The sequence below is a fragment of the Rhagoletis zephyria genome, unplaced genomic scaffold (genome assembly GCF_001687245.7).
Source record: "Rhagoletis zephyria isolate East Lansing unplaced genomic scaffold, Rhagoletis_zephyria_1.1 Rzeph_scaffold_01851, whole genome shotgun sequence".
NCBI classification, from domain to species: Eukaryota; Metazoa; Arthropoda; class Insecta; order Diptera; family Tephritidae; genus Rhagoletis; species Rhagoletis zephyria.
The window spans coordinates 84658-102590 of record NW_016158935.1 but is presented as its reverse complement, the minus strand read 5'-3'; the positions used below and the strand labels follow the sequence as shown (position 1 = coordinate 102590).

At 39.5% G+C, this 17933-nt stretch overlaps 2 protein-coding genes across 2 annotated transcripts; one reads left to right on the top strand and one right to left on the bottom strand.

The window, feature by feature from the left end:
* Nucleotides 1-10104: 10104 nt before the first annotated feature.
* Nucleotides 10105-10770, bottom strand: LOC108365359 (uncharacterized). The gene has a single exon (XM_017619362.1). The coding sequence runs from the start codon at nucleotides 10768-10770 to the stop codon at nucleotides 10105-10107; it is 666 nt and encodes a 221-aa protein (XP_017474851.1).
* A 5180-nt stretch (nucleotides 10771-15950) lies between these two features.
* On the top strand, nucleotides 15951-17634 carry LOC108365357 (Williams-Beuren syndrome chromosomal region 16 protein). The gene is made up of 2 exons (XM_017619361.1): nucleotides 15951-16175; nucleotides 16232-17634. Exons 1-2 carry the CDS (start codon nucleotides 16070-16072, stop codon nucleotides 17497-17499), a joined length of 1374 nt encoding a protein of 457 aa, XP_017474850.1. The 5' UTR covers nucleotides 15951-16069; the 3' UTR covers nucleotides 17500-17634.
* The last annotated feature ends 299 nt before the right edge of the window (nucleotides 17635-17933 follow it).

Below are 17933 nucleotides of genomic sequence, written 5' to 3'. Positions count from 1 at the left end.
ATTTTATGTCTTTATTTTAATGATTCATTTATTGAGAGAGGACAGTATCGATTTATTAATGCTGAAAAGCGGATCTGATATATCAAACGTGCTGCAATGAGAGTTAAAATCCTGGCATAAGCAACGGAGTGGGTCGTGCAATTCAAAATTAGTACAGACACACTTAAGTTTCTAGGCTTAAGGCCGGTTACTCAATGTCTGGTTAAAACTAATCTCCGGTAAAACATCGTTATCGACCTTACCGACTCCATGTTATATGCATGGTGCCGAACACGTCGATAATGATGTTTAAACGGAGATTAGTGTTAACCATATATTGAGTAGACGGCCCTTAGTGTTGGATTCTAAGTATTCTTACAAAGAGCATTGTAAATATGTTAGAGGCAGGCTTTATACTAAGTTAATTATTGTAAAATATCTATCCTCTAAACGCTCGCTCATTGGACCGGACTTGCTGATTAAGGTCACGAGAGCCCTCATTGCTTCAGTTATTAACTATGGTCTGGAAATATATGGAACACATGCGAAAAGCAACCTGAAAATGTTGAAGGCCCCAGCAGCAGTGCGTCGATCTATACGCGCATTCCCAACATCTTTTATCAAAAACATCCTGGCGGAATCTGGTCTACCTTGTCTCGTCGATAACCTGGAGGATAGTATAAAAAAACTCTATCCGAAGCTCTTGCTCTCCTCCAACACTTTCCTACGCAAGGACTTTCAACTAGCAATGGCACGCACAATACGCCCTAAAATTCCATCAGCTATCTATAAATGCTCACCCTATGCAAAGGAAAACAGATTGCCGTCCAAATTGTCGCTACCAAGACAAACTGTTCGCCCGCCTTGGTTATTAAGGAGAAAATCTTTCCTTAATGAACTAAGCCAGCTTAAAAAATCCAGTACCCCGACTGCAGAATATAATGCTCGTTTTTTGGATACAGCAGGTCAATCCAAAGCAAACGGGTGGCAACTTTTATTTACGGATGGCTCCAAGGGGGATCACATTTCTTTTGCTGTCTGTAGTTAAAGAAAATTGTGTAAACATATCGTATGGAATACTCCTCCCCTTCTGGTCGATATTCACTGCGGAAGCTGTTGCGATCCTTCACGCTATGCAATATGCGATAAAATACAAAGGCAAATTCATAATATGCTCGGACAGTCGCTCTTGTTTTGAAGGCATCAAAAATCTGAACAACAGCAAATACATTATCGATTACATAAGAAACATGATGATATCACACCCTCAGAAACTTAGACTAATGTGGGTTCCAGGACACGCTGGCATCAACGGTAATATAGCCGCTGACACAACAGCGAAAGTAATGAGGAGACCTCTGACTATCACATCTAGCTTGATATGTAAAAGCGACGCTAACCGACTTGTTTTTCAGCAGCGACAAACCCAGTTAATTTCAGATTTGATGAACTATAGACACCATTATGCCAGAATTAACCCTTCCCGAAAGAAACTGTGCTACCCGTCATGTATCCCGACAAATTACATCATAGGGTGTGATAAAGCTCAGTATCGGTCACACCATAATCATGAACGCATATCTACTACAAGACAATCTACATCTACTAACTTTCTGCCCTGCACTGGAGATGCACAGACGACGAAATTTTGAGTCAAGTGAGCCCCTACAGCTCCTCATTAATTCATCTAAAGACAACATCTCTAAGATCGTCAAGTTTCTAAAGGACTCAGATCTCCTACGACACATCTAATCAGCAAGTCCTCACCAGTCAGCCGATAGCCTATGTAGCTAGCGCTGCGTTTCTTAGTTTTTATGATAGGCTCTGTTGTATAAGCTTTAAAAAATAAAATAAAATAATAATAATAAAATAATTTCCACCAAAAATGGTTTACACCATTAAAATCAGTAAAAAGGGGCGGACCACGCCCACTTTTTATTTTTATCTTAGGCATAAATGCAGTTGGGTTCCAAATCTCAAATTAAAAAAAAAAATTGAAATCAGTAAAGATGATTGAGCTGAGTATAACGGTATACTTCTTTTTTTACGCAAACAACAACAATCAGAATTATCAAAGGTTAAAGTTCAAAATAACCAATTTTTGAAATCAAGATTTATCAAGAACGAAGAATGGATTTTGAAAATTTTGATTTAATTTAATAAGAAATTGGATTCCCTTTAATTTGGTATACGTACTTTATATATATGTTGTATAGTTCTTACAAAAATTGAATTAATGCGNCAGAATTATCAAAGGTTAAAGTTCAAAATAACCAATTTTTGAAATCAAGATTTATCAAGAACGAAGAATGGATTTTGAAAATTTTGATTTAATTTAATAAGAAATTGGATTCCCTTTAATTTGGTATACGTACTTTATATATATGTTGTATAGTTCTTACAAAAATTGAATTAATGCGAAATAATTATAAAAAAAGCTTACAAACCCTAAGTGCGGCCGACGCCGCCTACGCAGAAACGTGTTCTCTGCAAAAGGTATTCAGTGCCTTTTCTTCGCAACACAGAAAGAGAATTCTACTTTGTGAGAGTTATAATCCCTAAAGGCCCGGGCCACATAGAACTTTGGCGTTGCGTTGGCGTTGGCGTTGCTTCAACAGCTGACTATGAATACATGAATTCAAATGCAGCCGTCGACATAGCCAAAATTCGGCAACGCTCACGCCAACACAAAGCAAAAAGCATGCGTCGCTCGTCAGCTGTTGCAAATAAATAAAATTATGTGAAATATTTTTCCTTTTTAATCAAGTGCGGGAAAGAAATATCGTTTTAAATGCAATTATTGATATGAAATATTAACTTAAATGTCGTTAGTATGTTAATCTAGTAGCCCAAGCATTCGCTGCCAAGCGTTTATTGTAGTAAGCATAATTTTAACGTGCGTTCTGTCAAACTAACGCCAACGCCAAAGCCAACACGAAAGTTCTATGTGGACCGGCCTTAAGTGCGGCCGAAGGCCGCCTATGCAGAAAAGTGTTCTCTGCAAAAGTTGTTCAGTGCCTTTTTTTCGCAACACAGAAAGAGAATTCTACTTTATGAGGGTTATAATCCTTAAGTGCGGCCGAAGGCCGCCTACGCAGAAAGGTGTGCTCTGCAAAAGGTGTTTTTTTTTTATAATTATTTTACATTAATTCAATTTCTGTAAGAACTATACAACAAATATATAAAGTACCAACTTAAAGGGAATCAAATTTCCTATTAACAGGTCTATTCTGCGCTGGTAATAAAAAGTTTGTAACCGGTTATTAAAGTGTCTGTCAATTTTTAAACCCTTTCGCATTCTGTGTACTCTTGTAACCGGTAAATTTTGTTACCATCTCATAAGCTGGTAACAAAGTAATACCCCGTGAAATATGCAATGCCAGAATTTGCACAATTCTTCATAGCTGAATTGCTGAATATTTTAACTGCATTACCAACGTTCCTAGAATCGCGGTGACAAGAACTGGTAACATTTTTGGTAATAAAATTTTCCGGTTACAAAATCTTCGGTAACGTGCAGAATAGACCTGTAAATGAGATCAATATTTTCAGGATCCATCCATTCGTTTTTAAGAAATCTTGATTTCAAAAATTGCTTATTTTGAACTTTAACCTTTGATAATTTTTGTTGTTGTTGTTTGCCCAAAAAAAGAAGTATACCGTTATACTCAGCTCAATCATCTCTATCGATTTCACTTATTTTTTTTTTAGATTTGGAGCCCAACTGCATTTGTTCCTTATCTTACCACTACACTATCGACGATTTTGACATTATGCATATAACATGTGATCGTAAATTTGTAAGCCAAGCGTTGGTAGAAGTGCTTTTAGCGAAGCTGAAAGATAAAATAAGAGTAAAAAAGTAAAAAAAGAAAAAAAGTGTGTATACAGAACAGTGTTGGCATTTTTGGTACAATTGTACTTGTTTGATACAATTTCATTTACAATATACTTTCCTACTACGCAGTACTTTTTAGTACAATTTTGTAATGAATACTAAAAATATATAGCTCTGAAAATTCACAGCAAGAAATTTTTTGTATTCTCTTTTGTTCGCCTGTTCGTATTTACCTTTGTAAGTTTTGAAAAATGGCTTGAACGAACCAGTATAATATAGCCTAGGCAAATTTTTAAAGAAACTTTTCGATACTAAGTTTTATTAAAACAAAATGTCGAAGTCAGCTTCATATAGAAACAAAGTCTTCGTTAGTTATAAGAGATTTTCTTAAATATAATACCTTTACGGCACTCACATATTGACAAGATTTTACTATTTATTTTATTATTCATTAATTTTAATTATCTGTTTATAAAATATAATGTATTATTTAAGAAAAACTGTATAACCCCAAGATTAAATCTTTGCGAAACATCCAAAAGCCAACATACTTTCGTAAAAATTTCGAGCTTTATTAATATTCAATTTTAGTATAATAAAGTTCAAGTTTAAAGTAGCTGGGACTTACCGTTGAACTTGGCAATTTTTTTTGTCGACGATGTCAGCCATTTTCTTCCATACGAAGTGTGTTCGACGATTTTTTTATATGGAGAAACTAGCAACACCTTCATCAAAGAAATCTTAAAAAACTTAGTTATATTAAAATTTAATGGGCTAAAAACCGCACACTCAAAATAAATCTAGGAAATCGAATTAAAAAGCTCGAAATTTTTACGGAAGTGTGTTGGTTTTGTTTAATGTTGCACAAAGTTTGAACCTTGGATTTGTACGGCTTTTCTTAAAATATAAACCGTATTTTTACCAAAAATAATTAAAATTGAATAACATTAAGATAAATGGTCAAATCTTGTCGTAAAGTTTTGATAAGCACATGAAATGCTATTAAAATGTCAAATTTTAGTACTGAATCCAAAGGAAAATGTCTCTTTTATCCATTAATAATAACTTAAATATGCTTTTTGGTAAGATGTATACCTGAAAATGTGTGCATTTGCGTTAAATGCAGTACATGTGCACGTGGAATCATTTTGTAAAAGTGTAAAATAGGTAAACGTATGTACATAAACAATAAAACTTTCTCATGAATACCATAAAATCATTGGTCTTGAAGGGAATGTACTAATAAAATATATGAGCGAATTAAAAGGTGTATAAAACTTATAGCCGAAAAGTACATTTTTTGTATAGATTTCGTACTGAAGGAACAATTTCATTTCCCAACACTGATACAGAATGTAAACAAATACAGGGTTGCAAGGAAAAAAAGTTTAACGAGCTCAAAGTTGGCTCGCGACCAACTTTGTTGAAAGCGATTAGTTGAAAGGCCGTTTAGACGAGGCGATTTATGCTTTCAACTAAAATTTGGCTGAAAAATCGCCTCGTGCTAAAGCCCTATTAAGTTTTCCCACCCTACCACCTTACAGCCCTATTCGCGTGCAATTACAAAGTTCGCCGCTATAACTTTTGTCATGTTTATAATCAATTGTCACGTTTAGGTATGCAGAGGGCAATTTGAAAGCTCCAACAGTGACTATTGCTTTTATTCTTGTGATGACCTATTGAGTACGTGACAACGCTAAAACATGTGTTGATATTTTCAAATTTATTAGTTTTGAAGAAAAAATTTGCAAAATTTTACTAAATGAAACCTGTGAAACCATTTTATTTGCCTAGATAGATGTGTTAAAAAGTTATTATTTGCGGATGCATATCATAATAGTATCCATTGCAGAATATTATTAATGGAGTTTTTTGCACGGTTTTTACACGTGTGCAGTTCGGGGTGGTCTTCACAAAACTGCGCTGCTCTTGTGTGGTGCATTCATGTTTTCCAATATGAAATAAATTTTCCTATTATAAAATTACTCACTTTTCGGGCGTTTCCTAATCCATTGCTGGGGTTGATTTTATTTAAAAGCAATCACGTCTGTTGCAGTGGCGGTCAAAAAACAAACAACAGCTGTTACACTATAGAGAAACTTTCCCCGCAATTGCCAAATGAAACGAGCTTTTCGCTTGCCATGATTGACTGTGCATACTTATGACAACAGTGGATGTCACGATAATGACAATTGAATTGTGACAACACGCGAATAACAGCCCTATTCGCGTTCAATGACAAAACTCGCCGCTATAACTACTGTCATGTTTATAATCAGTTGTCAAGTTTAGGTATGCAGAGGGCAATGTGAAAACTCCAACGGTGACAATTGCTTTTATTTTTGTGATGACCTACTGAGTACGACAACGCTGAAACATATTTTCAATTTTATTAATTTTGCAGAAAGAAGTTTCAAAATTTTACTAAACGAAAACTGTAAAACCATTTTATATGCCTAAATAAGTACGTTAAAAAGTTATTATTTGCGTATGCATATCATAATAGTATCCATTGCAGAATATTATTCATTGAGGAAATAATTATTATGTACGCGGCTGTTATTGTGGAGCAAGAAGAAATTATACAGAGAAGACTTCTGACAAAAGTTTTTTTTTACAGTTTTACCCGTTTGCAGTTCGGGGTGGTCTTTACAAAATAGCAGCTGCTCTTGTGTGGTGCGTTCATATTTTCCACGCATGTTAATACACGAATTCATAATAAAATGAAATCAATTTTCCTATTATAAAGTTACTTATTTATCCGGCGTTTCATAATCCATTGCTGCGGTGTATTTTATCTAAAAGAAATCCCGTCTGTTGCAGTGGCGGTCAAAAAGAACAATTAAAATGTAAACAAATAACAGCTGTTTCACTATAGAGAAACTTTCGCCGCAATTGGCAAATAAACCTACCTTTTCGGTTGTCATTATTGACTGTGCATACCTATGACAACAGTTGATGCCACGATAATGACAATTGAACTGTGACAATTGACGACTGTGACAACACGCGAATAGGACTGTAAGGCTGTTAAGCAGAGAATTAGGACTGCAAGTCAAAAAAATACATCGATGTTTTTTTCGATTTGATGCATCGAAATATAGCATCGATGCTAATCGATGTATCGTATAAAAACAGATATTTTCGATGCATCGAATGAAAATATCAACAGTGTCTTTCAATTAAAAATATACAACAAGAAAATGAAACAATCGTGACTTCGATAAGTGTTTAAACAATAACTCACAGTGAAATGCATTAATTGATTTCACCAGATACAAATCCCAGCTTTTCGGAATTTTCAGAAGATACGGAAGTGGCGACAATTGTTAAATGCTTATAAGCATAATTAAATGATGTAAAGTGTGCCAGCTAGCAATTTGGCAATTTATTATCATAAGTTTTTCCGTACATCAAACTGGCTGGCACACTTTATATAATTTCACTATGATGCTAAGCTATGTGAAAACATTTTGGAAATTGCTGTTTAAAATCTGTCCAAATTTCCAAATGGTTTTATACCATGTTCTGACCGACAACGAAAACACTTTGAAAACGTGTTTTGGGTTTGTTGGGCTGTTCACACCGGCTGTTAGTGTTTTCGTTGACATTTCTTACAACCTCTGATTACAGTTTTGCCACACAAAAACATAACCAAAATGCTTTTCCCTCATTTTCTTTTCATTAGCAACCTCTTACTTTCATTCTTATTTTACTTTTTCCAGCCAATTAACAATAAATCCGAAATGGCGGATTATATNTCTGAGGGGACTCCGGGACAAAAGTTTTTTTTTACAGTTTTACCCGTTTGCAGTTCGGGGTGGTCTTTACAAAATAGCAGCTGCTCTTGTGTGGTGCGTTCATATTTTCCACGCATGTTAATACACGAATTCATAATAAAATGAAATCAATTTTCCTATTATAAAGTTACTTATTTATCCGGCGTTTCATAATCCATTGCTGCGGTGTATTTTATCNTTTAGCAACGAAAACATGTTTTCGATGTCGGTCAGAACATGGTATTAGAGTGTCAACATCAAATCATGTCAATAAACGTTTCTACTGATAAAGTAGCAATGTATTGCTGAAATAATAATAATAGAATGTATAATCTAATAGTGCATAAACTGTGAAAAATTCACATTTAGAATAGTTTCAAGAGCGAAGAGTGTGGAAGCATACTGTGGATGACAAAGACAATTTTTAGTTTAGAAATACAACAGAATATGAGTTATTTATTCCAATTAAAACTTGCGTGTATGATTTTACAAATTGTGGCCAATTTGCGTTGGCAAAATAGCATTGATGACGACAAAACAAGCCACTTACGATGAAGATGCCGATGGCGACTCCTTTGATTGACGGTGAAGGTAGAGTCGGCGAAACTGCATACGGTTGATGGACGAGGACGAATAAAATATGATGGACGATGATGATGAAAATCTCAGCACAGTTGATGGACGATGACGATAACGACGAAAATATGCACATTTAAAGGACGACGACGATAACGACGAAAATATGCACATTCAAATGGACGATGACGATAAAATACGTGCACTTGATGGCCAATGACGATGAGACCAACAAAAAAAAACCAAGACTTTGACCACTTTTGGCTCAGTTATGCTTGCAGGAGCCTTAACAAATCACATTTCAAATTGGTGCCTTTGCACCCGCTGCTTTCTCGACGAAAATTTGGAATAATGTGAAAAACAGTGAACGGGATCTTATTTGTATGTGCCGGTTTTTGATCTCCTTCTCTCCTTCCATCCATCGTCAAATATCAGACCACCGACAGGGTTGCACTTTGAGATCGGTGTTGTGCAACGACATCCCACCCACCAGTGAGTCATTAGGGGGACTCACTAAAATTCAAAGCGGCTAGCTTGCTGGCTGGCCGACGTATCTTACCGGAACTGGTACTGACTTCTGCGCTCCTAACTTGGCCATCTTTAGCGACGAACACCTCGGTTATTCTACCTCGCTCCCACTGGCTTCTCGGTCGTGCGGAATCGCACACTATGACCAATTGTCCCGGTTGCAGTGGTGTGACTTCAGTTTGCCAATTAGAGCGTCGAGGAAGTTGCGGCAAGTATTCGACTGTCCACCTCTTCCACAGTCGGTCATTTAAATTTTGAGCTACGCGCCACTGCTTCCGGAGACACACTCTTCATCTAGACTAGGCGTTTGAGTTGAATTGAGACATCCCGTCAAGAAGTGGTTTGGTGTTAATGGCTCATCATCCTGCGGCGATATGGCCAATTCGGTTAACGGCCGGCTATTTATTATATTTTCGGCTTCTATAAGGGTGCTTCTGAACGTTTCTAATCGTGGTGCCTCTTGCTGCAAAACGCGTTGTAATAGTCGCTTGACGCACTGTATGAGGCGCTCCCAGCAACCGCCTGCTGGTGGGTTCGCAGGGCAATTGAATACCCACTGAATTTTGCGTCTTGCCATTTCGCCATCTATGCGGTTGAAGTCAAACAAACGTTCATTTTTCAGCTCTTTCTGGGCCCCCACAAAGTTGGTCCCGTTATCACTTCTTACACCGGACACTCCCTTTTCGTTGACTTAAGCAGTGCGCGCGCACGCGGTACCCAAAACCTTTGTCTCATTTCATTGATGGTTAGGCAATCATTTTGATGGTGAAGTTGACAGTGATACTGCTTCATAATAAGTCGTGTAACATGATGGTTTTGAGGTAAAATAACCGGGCGTCGAGCTGTAATAGGCAGGCAGTACGCGGAATCGATTCTGCCGTTGACCTTTAGCAGACCATCGCTATCTAAGAACGGTGTCAGCTGGTATATCGCACTCGATTTCGCAAGAGGCGTTTTCCGCTTAATGGCGTTGATCTCTTCGACAAAAGAGTCGTTCTGAACCTTTCGAAGTACGGTTTTCTCGGAGTTGGCAAGCTCTATGGCATTCAGCTCTCCACTTTGACGAGTACCAGGCATAGCATTGTAGAAAAATCGGAAAATCCAGGCCACAACTCTAGTGATTTTTAAAAAAGATGAGTAATTAGTAAATTTTATAGCATACTCGCCAGAATTTGACAGCAATAAGACTCGTCCCACGCATTCTTCCGAAGCGCAATGGTCGGATGTCAGCTCTGATATCTCCTGTGGCCAGTGCGATGTATCTTGGTAGAGAAACCCTGGTCCCGTGAACCACCTTGATTGTGTTTCGCACTCAAAGGATGAACGAGCTCGTGTCGCCTCGTCAGCGACGTTCAGCGTTGTCGGAATCCATCGCCATTGGTCTGCAGATGTTACGCCTAATATTTAGGTTACGCGATAGGCGAAAAACTGCTTGAAATTTCGGTTAGTTGAACGGATCCAGAGTATGACAGTCTTGGAATCACTCCAAAACGTAGTGTTGTCTACTCGGAAATCATGACAGCGTTCAAGCGGCTCTTTAAGGCGGCAACCCAAGACTGCAGCCTGTAGCTCCAAACGCGGAATCGTCATGCCTTTCAGAGGCGCACACCTCGACTTAGCGCATACCAAAGTATCGTCGATTTTATTAGCCCGTCTTACGCGCAGATACGCCACGGCCGCATATCCGCAGGAACTGGCATCCACGAAAATGTGTAGCTGTATGTCCTCCGCGACTGGTAACATCGCGGAATAGCACCGTGGCACCGAAAGACGCTTTGCGGACTGTATGCTTCTCCACCACATGGACCACTGCTCTTCCAACTGATACGGTATCTTTTCGTCCCACTGCACTCGCAGCTTCCACAATGATTGCAACAACAACTTCCAACCTACTGTTACGTTTGCCAGGAGACCAAACGGATCGTAGATAGACATGGCTATGCCCAGCAACTCTCGCTTGGTTGGAGATCGCGTACCATCGAGCACATCGCGGCCGATTTTGTGAAATTTGAAATGAAATTCTAACCCGTCGTTGGCAGTGTTCCAATACATGCCCAGAACCTTCTCCATCGTTTATTTATTTATTTATTCATTTATTGACAGCTTTAAAGGCCTATAACAAGTCTGAAAATTTACAATATTTGCTTACTATTTTGTTTGGTACAATTTTGGGTTTTTAGTTTTTATATTGATATATGCATACATTACATCACAGGATCACAATCATACATGAAAACAATATTCTTATTTCACTACATATTTTGTTCTTACACATTTTTTTGAGAGGACTATCCTAACATTTATCCTGTACAAATATATATACATTTAAACAAGGTAATTTTATTAATTATATTAAATTAAATTATAAGTGTGACCGTGGCTGTCGGAATGGACGGGATCCCGAGCAGCCCGAATGTTGGGTACTGTTTAGGTGGGCGGCCCGAAAGGACGAGTTCCAGAGCCGCACTTCCTGTACCATTGCTGTGGACTTTAGGATCTAGATCTTGAGCCGTACTGTAGGGCGAATGGAAAGGACTAGTTTCCATGCCGACCCTCTCTACTGGAAAGGATCTAGATCTTGAGCCGTACTGTAGGGCGAATGGAAAGGACTAGTTTCCATGCCGACCCTCTCTACTGGATCAAGCAGCAATCCTTTAAAATAAAATTTTTTATCATTTCATTCTATACATATATTTTGCAGTGGTGGTATAATCGACTTTTGAATTGTTGTAAGCTGTTGCAGCTTCTTATATTTGCCGGCAGTTCGTTGTATGTTTTTAAACCTTTATAGTACAAATCTTGCTTTAGGTTTTCCGTTTGGCAGAATGGGAGTTTAAAATTATCCCTAACTCTTGTTTTATAGGTGTGAGTGTCACTACTATACCTAAAGTTGTCACTCAAATATTTTGGAAGGGCTCCATTCTTAATATTATAAATAAATTTCATTGAGTGGAAGAAAATTAATTGTTTCACATTTAGCCAGTTTAACTCATTCAGCATTGACGAGATGCTGGTATCGTATCGGGCGTTAAGAATGTGTCTCATAGCCCTATTTTGCATTTTTTGTAACTTATCTATATGCGTGTCCGATGTTATAAACAACGTTCCATTCTAATAATCTCGTTGTCGGCAGTGAATCCTTGACCATTTAATGTTCGTTCGACAAACTTGTTGTTTGATACAAAATTGCGGAGCTTGAAACCCGCAGCGGCGTTGATTTTGATGGCTTCGTTGGTGACCGCAACTGCTTCGTCGGCGCTATTGAAGCTTACGACTAGATCGTCGACATACGTGCTCTCGATGACTGCACGAGCACCCCTGGGCATAGTAGACTGGAACTTGGCAGCGTTGGTATTTTTAACGTGCTCCGCACAGCACGGCGAACAAATAGCTCCAAAAATCATTGTTGTCATATTGTAGGTACGGATCGGTTCTTTCAGCTTTCCATCTCGCCACAGAAATCGTTGCGCATCCTGATCGACGTCTCGTATTCGCACTTGTGAGAACATTTCTTGAATATCTCCGGCGACTGCTACAATTCCCTGGCGGAATCTGTGAATTATAGCTACGAGTGACTGCGCTTGCTCCGGACCCTTCAGCAAGACTGAATTTAATGATAAGGCATTTGTGGCGGCAGCTGCGTCAAAAACGATACGGAGTTTTTGCGGCTTATGCGGATTAACGACGCCAAAGTGCGGAAGGTACCATGTCCTCGCCCTTCGTGTGCGGCTTCGTCTGGCGTTTATTCTCGTGCGTAACCTTTGTCGAGGTATTTCGAAATTTCCCTCTTATAGGTTTCGGCGTAATCTGCATCCCTGAACATGCGTGACTCGATGATTAATAAACGTTGTTTTGCCATTGCATAACTGTGTGGGAGGTTGACTGAATCTTCCCGCCACAGCAATCCGACTTCATACCTCTGACCAAGGTCCCTTGTTGTTTCGGCTAGAACCTTTCTGGCACGCTGATTCTCGTCTGACTCTAATGCGATTTTACAGTTGACGCCGAAATTCTCGACCGAAAAATATTCTTCAACTAGTTTGTTGAGCTGACCCAAAGCGACGGACTTACGAACGTGAAGCACCCTCGGCATGGCTGTGGCAGTTTCACAATGAGGTCCATAGACGACCCAGCCCAACTTTGTATAAATGGCGACTGGTTGGTTAAATCTGGCGGCGACTGTCCTTGTGGGTACGCCTAAATGGCAGTTGTCTAAACCGAGTAGTAAAACAGGCTTGACGTCGACGTAGTTCTGCATTGGTAACTCCTTAGTGTGAGTGTGCATAAACTTGTTGAATGACTGCTTCGGTAAATTCAGTCCTTTGATTGTATGCAAATTTTTTAGCTGATAATCTTGACGACCACTCACCCCTCTGATATCGCAAGACACATTTCTTGAACTTTCGGTTGTTTGGCTATCGCCATACCACTGCAAAGTTAAGGAACTCTCCCGACCTATTAACCCCAACTGTGTAGCGACGCTCTCTTCCAGTAACGACACGGAAGACCCCTCGTCAAACATGGCATATACCTTTATACTGCCATGCGGGCCGGACAACATAACAGGCAATATTTTAAACAAGCTGGCTTCGTCTTCTTGCCTACAGTTTAGGACGCGTTCCCGATCGGAAGTTGGCTCTGACAACGTACGGCAATCTTGGTGCAACAGCTGATGATGCATGCGCGTGCAACAGACCATGCCCCATCTGTAAGCAACCGAAGCATAGGCGGTGTTGTTTCACAAGCGACCATTTAGCTGCGCAGTCTAGCGACGCAAATTTTCGGCAACTGGTTATAACGTGAGACTGTTTGCAACACAGGCATACGCGCTGCTCCTCACTACTGTGAAGAACTCGACGAACTGGACCTCCGCTCGACCCAGACTGACGATTGGCGTTTGTACTTTGTCGCGACAATGGCAACGGTGGTTGGCTAAAACGCAGCGATATGTCAGCGACGCCAGGCATTATGGACACAACTTTGGCCAAGTCACTCAGCCAATCAGCAAAGTTCCCCACAGTAGGAAACGGCGAGATACTGGCGGCAGGTTTGCTCCATTCGAATTGCTTCGACGGCGGCAGCTTCGAGATTAATTGTTCGAGAAGTGTTGGGTTCATGAGGTGGTGCGCACATCTTGCTGATTTGAAGAAGGCTGAGATGTTACGAACCCGGTTAGAAAATTCCAGAACCTGGTCTAGCCGATTGTCATGGATTGCGGGAAACTGTTGCACCTTTTGTAGTTGCGCACGGATTAATAAATCGTGGCGGCCAAAATTGAACTCCAGCTCCTTCATAACTTTAGGCACGTCGTCAGGGTATATTAGCATAGACACAACCGCCCGTTTGGCATTGCCTTGCAGCGCTTTCTGCAATCGCATGAGGTTTTGCCTATTGTTATATCCGAACTCCGCCGTAGTGTCCACATAATTTGCAAAAAATAATGGCCAATCTTCCGGACTACCATCGAAGGTTGGCAGAGGATATAGCTTGGCGGCTGAACCCTATATAAACTGCGATGCATTCGTTGGCACAACACTGGCGGCTGTACTACGGGCAATTGTTGTACCGCTTGAGGAAGCTGTGGACGTGGCGGCTGTACCTCGGAAGTTGGTGCTGTGACATTGGCTGAATCCATTTCCATTCGTTGCCGCAGCTGTTGGACCTCTACTTGACTACGGCTGGTTTCGTTGCGTAGCTCCTGCACGCTAGCCTTGAGTGATGCAATGCTTGCCACTAAAGTGGCTATCGCATCGCTTCCGCGTTTGTGTCGCGACACCCTGGGCTCCAATATTAACGGTCGCATCTACGTCCGAATCGGAGTTGTTAGCATCAGCATCCGCTGCAACTGGGGTTCCATTTGCCTGGCTTCGTGTAAACATTTTTGATTTGTCGCAGAATATTCGCGAAGTTACGTTAGCACAACTAAAAAAACGCTTTGCAAAAAAACGTACGTGCAGGTGTATGTACGTGTGCTATTTCTCACAAAGTCCGCTTAAAAATCCTGTACAAGTCGCAGAGTCTTCGAGAAAGAAAAACTGTACGTGCTGATTTACGAATAACGGTTTGCGATGTGGCTTGATAAACTGTATTTCAATACGGCAACTTCCAGTCTTCTACAAGCAGTAGAATTCCAACTAACGGCTTGTCTGACTTAACGGCCTCTTACTTCCTTACGGCAACGCACACACACGCAAACGGCAACGGAGACAAAGGCAATTTGAAAACTTTTGTGGATGACAAAGACAATTTTTAGTTTAGAAATACAACAGAATATGAGTTATTTATTATTATTTNCAAAATAGCATTGATGACGACAAAACAAGCCACTGACGATGAAGATGCCGATGGCGACTCCTTTGATTGACGGTGAAGGTAGAGTCGGCGAAACTGCATACGGTTGATGGACGAGGACGAATAAAATATGATGGACGATGATGATGAAAATCTCAGCACAGTTGATGGACGATGACGATAACGACGAAAATATGCACATTTAAAGGACGACGACGATAACGGCGAAAATATGCACATTCAAATGGGCGATGACGATAAAATACGGGCACTTGATGGCCAATGACGATGAGACCAAAAAAAAAACGACGACTTTGACCACTTTTGGCTCAGTTATGCTTGCAGGAGCCTTAACAAATCACGTTTCAAATTGGTGCCTTTGCACCCACTGCTTTCTCGGCGAAAATTTGGAATAATGTGAAAAACAGTGAACGGGATCTTATTTGTATGTGCCGATTTTTGATCTCCTTCTCTCCTTCCATCCTTCGTCAAATATCAGACCACCGACAGGGTTGCACTTTGAGATCGGTGTTGTGCAACGAAACATACAAGGGCTATTCGCGATCCGGTGCAAATGGCCTAGCATCATTGCATTGCAAATTTGTATTGCAAATTATTTGCAATACACAAACAAAATACACGCATTTGCATTTGTCATGGTTTGACAAATTTGCAATACCGAAAATCCATAGCATAAAAATGCTATGCATTGCAACTCTGGTTGACATTTCTATCAACTGATTAAAAAAGTTTTGCCATGACAGTTTAATAAACGTCGCTCACAATCCATGGCATATTTCTGCAATTGCATAAATTTGTCAGCTCTTATGCACCGAATCGCGAATAGCCCTACAGAATAATTTTAGTATGCACAGGGTACATTGCAAACAAAAGTCGATGCTTCGTAAAAAATACATCGATATATCGATGAATTTGGAAAGTCCAAAACATCGATTTTATTCGATACATCGAGTTCGCAAACATTGCATCCATACAGAGAATCTTCAAGTAATAATTTAGGTCCTGTTAAGAATATTTTTTAATGAAATATTGAATATAATTCATATTACGTTCGCAAATGAAAATGTGGCGAAATTTTTATAAAATACATGTTACACAGATTCGTCGTTATACTGCTAAGGCAAAACGGATTGCCTTAATGCAAGATAAATCAAAAATTTTAAGTTGGTTCACGTTATGGTATTTCTTAAAATATGATTATGAATTATGTATGTTTTAGCTTACACCCCTAAAGTGTCTGATCCTAACAAACGTCGAGTGTATGCTTGGGGATTTCAAGAGACTGGAGCGTTGGGACTGCAAAGTAATGTTAAAAAAGCGAAGCAGCGGTACACAGAAATGGTACATCATCCGTCAAGAATGCAGTTTTCCGTTAACACAGATATAACTGATATTGCAGCTGGTTATGGTTTTTCTGCTTTCGCTGTGCAACGCTCTGATGGTCAAACACTTTTTGGAACTGGTTTAAATACAGACTCTCAGCTGGGATTTCAATTTAAAGGTGGTAGTGGAGAACCAAACAACTTAGATGTTTTAATATATCCCACAGCAATAAACCTACGTCGTCTGGAACATGAAACCAATGCAGATTTGCAAGTGCGATGCATGTCTGCTGGTCGAGCACATTTGATTGTAGTTACACAAAATGGAACGGTATTTTCTATGGGTAACAATTCCTATGGTCAGTGCGGACGACCGATTATTGAAAATGAAGACTATCACAAAAGCGCGCTAATATATCGTATACCTGAAAAAGAAATTTGCGGAGCAGATGATGAAATAGTTTCTGTAGAATGTGGACAAGATCACACAATGTTTCTTACACGAATGGGGCGTGTATATAGTTGTGGCTGGAGCGCAGATGGGCAAACAGGGAGAGGAAATTATGACTCAAATTGTGAAATCGAGCCAGCCAAAGGTGACATTGCTGGTGAACGTATTGTAAAGTTAAGCTGCGCTTCCGATTGCGTTTTGGCTTTAAACGACAAAGGAGAGATTTTTGGTTGGGGAAATTCCGAATACGGACAACTAGATAATAGCGAAAACGCTGAGTGTCAAATTAATAAACCACGTTTATTGACGCTAACAAAACGCATTGGAAAGGTGATAGACATCGCAGCAGGAGGATCGTTTTGCATGGCATTAAATGAAGAAGGTTTGGTTTATACGTGGGGGTATGGAATCCTCGGATTCGGACCCTATGTTGAGCAGACATCTAAACCCCAGCACTTACAGCCACTCTTGTTCGGACGCAATGCTTTCAGCGAAAAATCTCGTGTTATTTCAATTGGTTGTGGAGTATTTCATATGGGAGCAATCAACTCTGACGGTGATCTTTTCATGTGGGGTAAGAATCGTTTTGGGCACCTTGGACTAGGTCACAAAAAAGACCAATTTTTCCCCTTCAAAACGGCGGTAAACGGACAAGTGATAAAAGTGGTTTTTGGCGTTGACCACTCATTGGCTTTATGTAGACCTTACATGTGAAAGTGGTGTTCTAGACAAGTTTGGTAGTATTTATTCCGTGCCTTGTCAGCTGGGCCGCAATGATTCCGTTAGGAATTACATGAATTATAACAATAGATTGGCGCTTACACAAATAAAAAGAATTATAAATAATAATTATTAAATGAAAATTATTCATTTGAAAGCCATTGAAAATGTAATTAGGTGATACCCTTAAACTCGAAAATTGCTCGAAAAGTAGATTTTAAGTTTCAGCGTTGCGTTTTTGTATGTTATTTCATACAATTAAATTTGAATGCTTTGCTTTCATATTTATTAGCTTCAGCTGATACCTTGCATTATTTCATTTCATTTCATTTATTAATAAAATCATTAGCACAATAAGATCAAAAGAATGATCTTTTATAGCGCAACAAAAAATTCATAACAGCACATACATATAACTAATGGCGCAT

Bases quoted from the DNA above. Each gene is read 5' to 3' on its own strand.
- LOC108365359 (XM_017619362.1), bottom strand. From the start codon at position 10,770: ATGGAGAAGGTTCTGGGCATGTATTGGAACACTGCCAACGACGGGTTA.
- LOC108365357 (XM_017619361.1), top strand. From the start codon at position 16,070: ATGAAAATGTGGCGAAATTTTTATAAAATACATGTTACACAGATTCGT. The intron at 16,176-16,231 runs GTTGGTTCACGT...TGTATGTTTTAG, and splicing joins AGATAAATCAAAAATTTTAA to CTTACACCCCTAAAGTGTCT.